At 44.2% G+C, this 11,693-nt stretch overlaps 1 protein-coding gene across 3 annotated transcripts in view; it reads right to left on the reverse strand.

Annotated features, from left to right (window-relative positions):
• The window catches only part of INO80C (INO80 complex subunit C), a 28,972-nt gene extending 17,943 nt beyond the window's left edge, over positions 1-11,029 (reverse strand). Inside the window, exons 1-3 of one of the 3 annotated variants that reach the window (XM_025365219.1) lie at positions 10,564-11,029; positions 2,298-2,351; positions 353-406 (exon numbers count right to left, since the gene is read on the reverse strand). In XM_025365219.1, the coding sequence (XP_025221004.1) occupies positions 353-406; positions 2,298-2,351; positions 10,564-10,719 (264 nt within the window). In that variant the 5' untranslated portion in view covers positions 10,720-11,029. Of the gene's footprint in view, positions 1-352; positions 407-2,297; positions 2,352-10,350 lie in introns of all 3 variants that reach the window. The other 2 variants (XM_025365220.1, XM_025365222.1) reach the window with 2 other exon arrangements.
• Positions 11,030-11,693: the final 664 nt, after the last annotated feature.

Consider the following 11,693-nt stretch of genomic DNA (forward strand, 5'->3'; position numbering starts at 1 on the left):
CAATATACTTCAATACAAACATGAAGAGAATAACTTCACATTGGTGAAACCTGGCAGATACCACCTTACTAAGTGCTCAAATCTAATATCATTAGTAATTTGACATCAAGTGCCACAACAGGATGCATTGAGAAGAAGACAGCATCGCTTATCCATTTTTGTCAAAAATATATAACTCAAATCTAACCATGAGGAAATATCAGACAGGCCCAAACTGAGGAACATTCTAGAAAATAAGTGGCCAGTACTCTTCAAGTATCAAGGTCATTGTGTTAGTCCGTTTTCATGCTGCTGATACAGACATACCCAAGATTGGGTAAATTATAAAGAAAAAGAGGTTTAATGGACTCACATTTCCACGTGGCTGGGGAGGCCTCACAATCATGGCGGAAGGCAAAAGGCACGTCTTACATGGCAGCAGGCAAGAGAGAGAATGAAAGCCAAGTGAAAGGGGTTTCCCCTTATAAAACCATCAGATGTCCTGAGAATTATTCATTACCATGAGAACAGCATGGGGGAAACTGCCCCCATGATTCAATTATATCCCACCAGGCTCCTCCCACAACATGTGAGAATTTTGGGAGCTACAATTCAAGATGAGATTTGGGTGGCAGCACAGCCAAACTGTATCATTCCGCCCTGGCCCCTCCCAAATCTCATGTCCTCACATGTCAAAACCAATCATGCCTTCCCAGCAGTCCCTCAAAGTCTTAACTCATTTCAGCATTAACTCAAAAGTCCACAGTCCAAAGTCTCATCTGAGACAAGGCAAGTCCCTTCCACCAATGAGCCTGTAAAATCAAAAGCAAGTTAGTTACTTCCTAGATACAATGAGGGTACAGGCATTGGATAAATACATTCATTCCAAACAGGAGAAATGGGCCAAAATAAAGGGGCTACAGGACCCATGCAAGTCCGAAATCTAGCAGGGCAGTCAAATCTTAAAGCTCCAAAATGATCTCCTTTGACTCCATGTCTCACATCCAAGTCACACTGATGCAAGAAATGGGTTCCCATGGTCTTGGGCAGCTCTGCCCCTGTGGCTTTGTAGTGTATAGCCTCCCTCCCTGCTGCTTTCACAGGCTGGCATTGAGTATCTGTGTCTTTTCCAGGCACACGGTACAGGCTGTTGGTGGATCTACCATTCTGGGCTCTGAAGGATGGTGGCTGTCTTCTCACAGCTCCACTAGGCAGTGCCCCAGTGCGGACTCTGTGTGGGGGATTCAACCCCACATTTCCCTTCTGCAATGTACTAGCAGAGGTTCTCTGTGAGGGCCCTGCCCCTGCAGCAAACTTTGGCCTGGACATCCAGGCATTTCCATACATCCTCTGAAGTGTAGGTGGAGGTTCCCAAACCTCAATTCTTGACTTCTGTGCACCCACAGGCTCAACACTATGTGGAAACTGGCCAGGCTTGCGGCTTGCACTCTCTGAAGTCACGGCCCAAACTCTACCTTGGTCCCTTTTAGCCATGGCTGGAGTGGCTGGAACACAGGGCACCAAGTCCCTAGGCTGCACACAGCAGAGGGGGCCCTGGGTCAGGCACCTGAAACGTATTTTCCTACTAGGCCTCCAGGCCTGTGATGAGAGGGGCTGCCACAAAGGTCTCTGACATGCCCTAGAAATATTTTCCCATTGTCCTGGTGATTAACACTTGGTTCCTCATTACTTAGGCAAATTTCTGCAGCCAGCTTGAATTTCTCCTCAGAAAATGGATTTTTATTCTCTATCACATCTTCAGGCTGCAAATTTTCTGAACTTTTATGCTCTGTTTCCCTTTTAAAACGGAATGCTTTTTAACAGCACCCAAGTCACCTCTTGAATGCTTTGCTGCTTAGAAATTTCTTCCGCCAGATACCTTAAATCATCTCCCTCAAATTCAAAGTTTCACAAACCTCTAGAGTAGGGGCAAAATGCTGTCAGTCTCTGTGCTAAAACATAGCAACAGCCACCTTTACTCCAGTTCCCAACAAATTCCTCATCTCTATCTGAGACCACCTCAGCCTGGATTTCATTGTCCATATCATTATCAGCATTTTGGTCAAAGTCATTCATCAAGTCTCTAGGAGGTTCCAAACTTTCTCACATTTTCCTGTCTTCTTCTGAGCCCTCCAAACTGTTCCAACCTCTGCCTGTTACCCAGTTCCAAAGTTGCTTCCACATTTTGGGGTATCTTTATAAAGCAGCAACCCACTCTACCAGTACCAATTTATTGTGTTAGTCCATTTTCATGCTGCTGATAAAGACATACCCAAGACTGGGTAAATTATAAAGAAAAAGAGATTTAATGGACTCACAGTTCCACGTGGCTGGGGAGGCCTCACAATCATGGTGGAAGGCGAAAGGCACGGCTTACATGGCAGCAGGCAAGAGAGAGAATGAGAACCAAGTGAAAGGGGTTTCCCATTACAAAACCATCAGATGTGAGAATTATTCACTACCATGAGAACAGTATGGGAGAAACTGCCCCCAAGATTCAATTATATCCTACCGGGTTCCTCCCACAACACATGGAAATTATGGGAGCTACAATTCAAGATGAGATTTGGGCGGGGGCACAGCCAAACCATATCAGTCGTAAAAGATAAAAAGACTAAGGAAGTGTTCCGATTAAAGGAGACTAAAAAGATATACAGCTAAATACAACGTGTGATCCTGGATTGGATTCTGAACCAGATAAGGGACAAGAATAAAATCTGTATATTAAATATCAGTGTTGCATCAGTTAACTCCCGGAATTTGATAAAATTCGGAACGATCTCTCCTCACTACTTTCCCACACTCCTCTCCAGGGCCTCTGCACGTGGGCACCTGGGCCCTCCTCTGTTCACACCCCTCTTCTGTCTGGACTTCCCCTCACTTCATCCTTCCCCCATATGCAGTCTTTCCTAACTGTCCTTACGTAAGAGAATGACTTTGGTTTTAAGAAATTCACACTGAAATATTTAGAGGATTAAAAAAAAAAAATACAGTGACCAAGTGAAGCCTCCCCAAGGGGCACACCCAGCTGCGAATGAGCCAGAGGTCGTGACTCCTGGTTCCTGAGAACGAAGGTGGAGCTGGCATGCAGGGCAGGAAGGGTGACAAATGATCTGCTCTTTCAGGAGGTGGTGGTGCAAAGGCAAAGGAGAAAGCCCAGGCCCACTGGAAGGTACATGGGGTGAGCTGTTCCTAGGAGACCCGCCAGCATTAGCAGAAGGAAAGCAACCACTCTCCCAACCATCTAACCATTCACAGAGTGGGCCACAGGACTACTCAATGCCCCGGACTGTCAGGAGACTGGGCCTACGAGTGGCCTAAATAAAATGAGCAAGAGAGATAACCCTGAGAGCTACCCAGTAAGCACCACGTCAAAAGTAAAAAAAAAAAAAAAAAAAAAAAAAAAAAAAAACCCCAAGGGAAAACTCCAGAGCCACTTAAGAAAAAAAAAAAAAAAAAAAAAAAAAAAAAAAGAAACTACCACTAGGGACAGCTTCAGGTCCAGTTCAGGGTAAACAGGCTATGAAAGAGATTTCCTGGGGCCATATATGCTTTAAGTTTTAACTTTATAGTTTTAGTTTCTCAAAGAATATAACTACTGATACAATACTGTGGCCATCAGGGAGGAAAAAAACAATCTGAACTGTTAAAGAGCAAAAAGGACACACTAAAGGGCAGGGGAAAATGCAGTCCCCCAAGCTTCCAACCGTGATTACAGAACCATCCACAGACCTGCCAGCTCCCACGGTCCTATCCTCAGGCAGTGGAGTTAGCTTTTTCTTCCACTCCAGAGATGCTAAAAAACGGCATTTTAAAATTATTTTGTTGTTGTTGTTGTTGAGATAGGGTGTCGCTCTGTCACCTAGGCTGCAGTGCAGTGGCATGATCACAGATCACTGCAGCCTCAACCTCCTTGGGCTCAAGCCATCTTCTCACCTCAGCCACCACTCAGGAGTAGCTGGGACTACAGGTGCGCACTACTATGCCCAGCTAACTTTTGTATTTTTGTAGAGACAGGGTTTCACCATGTTGCCCACACTGATCTCGAACTCCTGGACTCAAGTGGTCTGCCCACCTGGGCCTCCCAAAGTGCTGGGATTCCAGGTGTGAGCCACTGCGCCTGGCCAAATACTACATTTCTCCCTTTCTGTTTATTCCACTTCCCCAATCCCAGTGAGGAAGCTCAAAGGTGCTGTGTGCCCAGTGAAAGGAAGGCAATACAGGGGTTTCTTCTGACATAGACATTTAGTTCCAAGGCCCCAGGGAGACGGGGGAGAAAAATGCCAGACAGGCGCCCTCGTTAGATTCAGGCAAACAAGCACATCTGCTGAGAGTAAGGAGAGGGTGGTATGAAGAGAGGACCAGAGGTCTAAGCCAGCCATTCCAGGCAGCAAGCTAGAGAAGAGTCAAGAAGGGGATGAAAATGACACACGGAAGCACTGGTTTTTGAAAGGGACCCCTCCTGACGGCTTGCTCACTCCATCCTCTGCCAGACCCCTACTGGGATGTCAGGCTAAAGACAGGGCACTCTGACACGAACTGAGCCACATCATACCCATGCTGCCTCCTGCTTCTGAGATTGTGGCAGGCTCCCTTCCTTCTCTAACCAGAGATACCCCTGCCCCAGGCCAGAGCTGGTTTTATGCTTCACTTTCCTCTCCCCAACCCCCACAATACTATACCCTTACTCTTCACTTCTGCTCAGCTTAGCCAAGCTGAGACTCCTGTGTCTACTAACAACAGGATGAGAGGGAGAGAGACCTTTAGTCAAAGGGAAGATCAAGTCTGTGAGGCTTGGATGCAATAAGATAAAATGATGCATCATTTCCATGCTACTAAAGCACTATTATCACTAAGGACTTTACAAGATGAACTGTCCCGCCCCAAGATATGAACACCCTAAGAGGAGAGGAAGGAACGCCTAGCACTAAGGGGTGCCCCCTCTTTGCAGCACTAACAGAGCTGATGTAAGTCTCAGGGAAGAGAAACCCAGCCTGCTACTCAGGAAACACACGCCTATGGCTAACAGACTGGAGTTCACAAGGCCCGGGTCTCACCCTGCTCTGCTCTGCCCAACTGAAGAACCCAAATCAATGGCTTCATCTCTCCAGGCAGTAGTGTGCTTGACTCTGACTCAGACTAAAGGATAATTTGGGCATTCTGTCTGTGGTTATAAAGAAAGGAGAAAAGTATCCTTTGTCTTATTACTGAAAAGTCAAATGTCAAGTTATATCTATGTCATAGAATTATAGATGCAAATAGCTGACCCTGGTCTAAAACTGCAAGGTTACTATAGAGTTACTTAAAACAGCAAAAATTCAAAATGCAACCTAAATATCCAATAATAAAGTCAATTAAATATGAGCAGTTAATTCCTTGGAATATAATGCAGGCAACAGTCATAAAAGACTATTTGACCTTTAAAAGTCTAATTGAGAAGACTATCAACATACAGAAATGTTCACAAAATAATGCTAAGTGAAAAACGGGGCACGTAATGCTATATACCAAATACAATGATGAAAAACTATATCTACATGTAGAAAACACAAATTATAATAGTTGTTGGGGAAGGAGACTGGGTGACTTTTTAGGTCAACTTTAAAAATGAAAAAAAAAAAAGGTAATTTTAAAAATAGAAAAGAATAACTTTTAAGACTTAAAATTATCAGGATTTGTTGGATTTTTGCTTTTGTGTTTTACAGAAGTTGAATAGTAGGATGAGTGTTTTTTCAATGAATAAACCAAATCAGTCCAGCATTCTCTGGCTGCCCCTCCAATGTTAGAAGATTCTCTCATCATCTGCACTATCCTTCTAAAGATGCAACTACTGCCTCTGCATTTTAGATGTTTTATTAGCTGCTTCACAAATGAAAAGGCTATTAAGTAACTCTCAGTCTATAGGTTAATTAATTTCTCAGTATATTTTATCAACTTTAATATACATTTGAAAAGCCTAAATTGCCCTATATTGATCCAGTAAAACTGTTCCCAAAAGCATTTATCTGCACCATGAATTTGGTTATACCAGAGATCTAATTAATAATCTTCTAATACACAAAGTAACAAAGTGATATCAAGAGAGGCAGTTAAGAAAAAAGAATGTAGACTCTGGACAGCATGCGTGGGTTCGAATCCTGACACTATCACTGTATGACTTTGGGCAATTTTCATAGCCTCTCTATGCCCTTGGCATTTTTATCTGTAAAATTAAGTGATCAATTCACAGAGGGTCGTTTGGAGGATTAAATGGCATCGTACTTAGAAAGTACTTAGAACAGTGCCTGGCACGTAGTAAATGCTTGATAAATATTAATTACTATTATTTATCCTTATTCCTTTCACTTTAACACAGTTATCTATTCCCCAACCCACCAACATTAATCCCTTCAAAGTAACAACCAGAGTGAAAGGAAGACTGCACTTTCATAACATTATTAATCAACAACTGTTATGCTGAAAATATAAATCCACAAATTGTGATTCTAAGATGATTTGTACCACCCCTTAGCAAGCATGAACATTAGTAGTAATTTCTGCTGAACTAAAGAGAGCCATCTTGATGAAATGATAAAACAAAGTTGTTTTTGTACTACTAAATTATTTAATAGTATTTCCTAACACTGATGTAAAGAAGGCTTCTATAAATGCTTTCCTCAGAATACCTTTAATGAAAAATATTCCCTTCAACTCCTCAGGACTTCTAAGCATCTAAATTTCTAAACTTCTTTAAATTTCAACTAAGCACTCAATTTTACTTTAGAAACAGCAAGCATATTTCAGGAAAGTTAAACCCACCTTAAGAATTCATGATAATTCAAGTTATCTTTAACAATCTCAAAAAGCACTCTAATGTCCTACATGTAAATGTGCTTTGTAAATTTTAAAATTCCATTAAAGTTTTACATACTTTGCTTTTACTTAAGAATCAAAATAGCTAAAATTATTGACATAGGGAAATGTAGGTGATCAAAGACCTATAAAATCTCTTTTAACTCAAGAAATACAATCATTTATAGAAAAACACTCACTTCCCCACTAATGAAACCTTGGGCAACCCGGGTTAGTCTTACAATGTGCACAGCTCTGAGCCTGGAATGCCTTCCCCCGCAAACCTCTCCAAGCCAACTTCAAGTCCCTCTGCCTCCCTACCTCTCCTTTGAGTACCATCACCAGCACTGATGAATCATCCTCCCGTGTCTCACCACAATAGGGCACCAACACCTACAATCACCTATAATTAGCTTTGGCTCAAGGTTAGACATTACTATATCTTCCTAATGGTTTCATTTGTGTGACAGGTAGAATTCCAGTACACCCCTGCCACCTTGCAAGTAACCTGCCCCTGGTGTGCACACAACTTCTACCAGTTATTCAAGCAAACACTAATCTGGGTTCAGCTACAAAGGGGTTTTGCAGATGCAATTAAGGTCTCAGATCAGCTGACTTTTTAAAAAGGCGATTATTCAAGTAGGCCTGCCTAATCACATAAATCTTTTAAATCTGAGTCTAGGGGTCAGCAATAAGAGAAGTCGGAAATATCTGAAGCATGAGAAGAACTGGACACAAGGGAGATTCTCCATAGCTGGCTCTGAAAATGGAAAAGGCCATGTGGCAGGGAACATGGGCAGCACCTGACAGCCAGCAAGAAGACAGGGGCCCCACAATCCTGCCGCCCCAAAAGAACAGAATTCCGCCAACAACCTGAATTCACCTGCATGCAAATTTCTCCCCAGAGCCTTCAGACACTCGGCCGGCACCTTGATTTCAGCTTTGTGATACCTGGAGCAGAGAGTCAACCCAGTCGCATTGTGTCAGGACTTCTCATCTACAGAACCATGAGCTACTAAATGGGTGTTATTTAAGCCACTAAACGTGTGGTAATTTGTAATGGCAGCAGTAGAAAACGAAATACAATGTATGTACGTCATTCTCTCCTGGGATGTTTTTGGTAGTGTGGGGACAAGCAAAAATCCTTTGAAATGTCTTAAGCATACTGCTGCGGATGGAACAGAAACACAGCACAATAAATTACTGCTACACGAACTAACTGAAACAGAACAGAAACGTTGAGCAAGTGACACAGATGAGGGTGACCTCAAGAAGATTCCCGGCAGCCCTCAGGGGTACTGTGCTTATGCCTGCTTATTTCCTACACACTGTGGAAAGGGAACTAGAATGAAAGGATCACAGCAAGGCAAAAATCTAAGACAACTGGGCACGGTGGCTCACGCCTGTAATCCCAACACTTTGGGAGGCCAAGGTGGGCAGACTGCTTGAGCCCAGGAGTTTGAGACCAGCTTGGGTTACTGGTGGTGAAATTCCACTTCTACCAAAAATACAAAAAAATTAACCGAGCATGGTGGCATACACCTGTCATCCCAGCTACTTGGGAGGCTGAATTGGGAGGATCCATTAAGCCAGGGAGGTCGAGACTGCAGTGAGCCATGATTGTGCCACTGTCCTCCAGTCTGGGTGACAGACGAAGACCCTGTCTCCTTTAGTTAAATATCAGTTGGGAAAATGAGAGTCAGGACAAAAGAAGGCACTATTACTTGGTCCTGGCACAACTGGTTATCAAAACACGCCAGTCGCAGACTGGGAGCAATTACTCACAATGCATACATCTGGCAAAGGAGTCTAGTCAAGAAAGTGAATGTAATGAACTTCTTCTACACATCAATATAATTTTTTTTTTAAAAAAAAAGCCAATTAGAAAAAATAATTAGGCACTCCACAAAAGATTTGGAATGCCAAATAAGCTTATGAAAAGTTATTGATATCATTAGCCATCAGAAAAAATTAAAACAAGGAGATACTACTACACACTCAACAAAATGGCTAAAAGTTAAAGACTGACAATGAAAGACTGACAATGCTCTGTATTGTTGAGGATTTCGAGCAACTGGCACTCTCATACTTTGCTGGTAAGAATGCAAAAACAGTGCAACTACTTTCAGAAATACTGTTTAACAGTTTCTGAGTTAAATGTGTGCCTACCTTCTGACTCAGCAATTCTACTACTTCTCAAGAGAAATGAAAGCATCTATCTACACAAAGACTTGTACAAGAATGTTCAGAGCAGCTTCTGCACAAAGCCAAAAACTGTAAACATCCAAATATTCATCAGGTGTATGTTTATACAATGCAACAGATGTACTGAATCAATGAATGACTCTCAAAAACACTGTCTCAAAAAGGAACCTAGACAGATGCAAAAGAGTATGTTCCCTGTTGTCCTGTATTATTCCATTTACATTATGCTCCAACCCAAAGTCAGTCTATTGTGAAGGGCGGCCGAATAGTGGGTACCTCTGTTAGGGAGGGAAGACAGTACTCACAGGAAAAGGTCACCCGCTCTTAGAAATGCTATCTTGATCCAGGCAGTGGCCATAGGTGTATACAAATGTAAAAGGGCACTGGATCTGTACTTTTTTTTTGCGCGATAGGGTCTCACTCTGTTGCCCAGGCTGGACTGCAATGGCACAATCATAGCTTGCTGTAACCTTGAAATCTTGGGCTTAAGTGATCCCCTTGTAGTTGGGACTGAAGGCGTGCACCATCACGCCCAGCTAATTTGTAAATTTGGATGGGGGTTGGGGAGCGGGTCTCGAACTCCTGGCCTCAAGCAATCCTCTCTCCTTGGCCTCTCAAAGTGCTGGTATACAGGCCTGAGCCAGGATTCTTGAAGATCTGTGGTTGAGCCAGTATTCTTGAAGATTTGTGCATTCTACTGTGTGTAAATCTTACTACAGCAAAGTATTTAATATTAAAAGGTTAAAGAAGAAAAGCACTACCAATCACCTACAGAAGAAGGAACAAGAAGATTTCTAGAACAGCCACTGACTGGCTAGGTGAACGGTGTCACACCATATGCTGAGCAGCACAAAGTAACACACTCTATCTCTGCTTTTTCGCTCTGAATAAAATGAGGAGCCAGAGAAAACACTAATCAAGCCACTCCCTGCTGAAAATTCATTGTTGGAATTACGGAGCCTAGACTGCTCAGAGGCCCTGGAGTCTAAGCCTGGCGCTGATTTCAGGGCTTTACACTCATTACTTCATAATCTTAACAAGCCCATGAGTTAAGACCAAACCCGCTTTAGGATTGGGAAACCCAGGGTCCAAAAAGCACTTTTCTCAGGATGAGAGAAAGCATACTTATCAATACATATTGTATTCATCCATGCAGGACATTAGGGCGCTATGCACCTCAAAGATACTGGGTAGATGTCTGCAGAATGGACGAGGGGAAGACACGCACATTTCTGAACGACTGACACTCAGAAGTCCTGAACCTCAAGCTAAAGGCGACCTCGAGGGGAAGAGGCAGTCCTTCTATTACTACTAAGTCAGTAATAACCTCCCTACTTCCTCTTCTCTCCTTACAACACAAGGCGTTGTAAGCCCATGTGTACTAACGAAGGGGAAGAGTAGTCCTTCACTCCACTGGCTAGCATCTTTCAATCACACCAGAGACCGCACGCGCAACGCCCCACACTGCGCACGCGCCCTGGCTCGGCTCCGTCCCGCCCCATCCCGTTCCGCGACGCGCACGCGCAGGCTGGGAGCACGACTGCGTACCTGCGCAAAGCTGGAGGCAGATACTTTTTTCTTCTTGCTGGCGCCATAGCCCCCGCCGCTGCTGCCATTGTGGGACGGGCTGGCCGGCCTCTTCTTGCTGTTCCGGACTATTCCCGGAGTGGAAGTGGTGGCCACAATTGGAATTTGCGCCGCCATCGCACCCTGAGTCTTCCCTAGGTCCCCCCACCTCTTTCCCAGCGCGGGCCCTGGAACTTCCTTTCCGCTGTTACTTCCGTCTTGATGCTTGAAAACCCGGCCTGGACTCAAAGCTGTCGCTGGTTTCTCTCGGTGCAATCTAAAAGGCGGAGCTCGGAGCAGTCTGTGGCGTCGGAACGGGAAGATGTCAGCGATTGTTGTCCTGCCACTCGAGCGCTCTGGGCGTGGGCCTTGGGTGGGGCACGTGCCAGGAAATCTCCATTGATAAGGAATAGAAAATCTCCCAATCTTTTTAAGTAACTACGTTTTTAAAAATTAATGAGTGTGTTGCCTTTTCTCACATAGAAGAGTGATTACTTTCGGTGTTTGTAAGCGTAAAGCTGGGGTCATTCTCAGTAGACCGCCAAGCTACTGGCTTCCCCCTCTATCCCTCCCTGCCTTCCCCGCGGAAAAGGTTTGTATATAAATAGTACCCAGATGGACTTGAAGGGTAAAGTGGTTCTTAATCTCGCTCTCTCTCTTTTTTTTTTCTTTTATTTGAGATGGAGTTTGCTCTTGTTGCCCAGGCTGGAGTGCAATGGCGAGATCTCAGCTCACCGCAACCTCCGCCTCCCGGGTTCAAGCGATTCTCCTGCCTCAGCCTCCCGAGTAGCTGGGATGACAGGCATGTGACACCACGCCCAGCTAATTTTGTATTTTTAGTAGAGACAGGGTTTCTCCATTTTGGTCAGGCTGATCTCGAACTCCCGACCTCAGGTGATCCGCCCGCCTCGGCCTCCCAGAGTGCTGGGATTACAGGCGTAAACCACCACGGTCGGCCGATTCTTAATCTCTTAGGATTCACAGACTCCTGAGCATGGAATCTCTGCTTCCTCCCCCCGCCCCCCACCCCCACTTCCCCACCGCCCGTTAAATGTGTACAGACACAGACAAAATTTTACAGATTTCAGGGAGGTCACAGATCTACTAAAACC

Source organism: Theropithecus gelada, chromosome 18 (assembly GCF_003255815.1).
Source record: "Theropithecus gelada isolate Dixy chromosome 18, Tgel_1.0, whole genome shotgun sequence".
In the NCBI taxonomy this organism is placed as follows: Eukaryota; Metazoa; Chordata; class Mammalia; order Primates; family Cercopithecidae; genus Theropithecus; species Theropithecus gelada.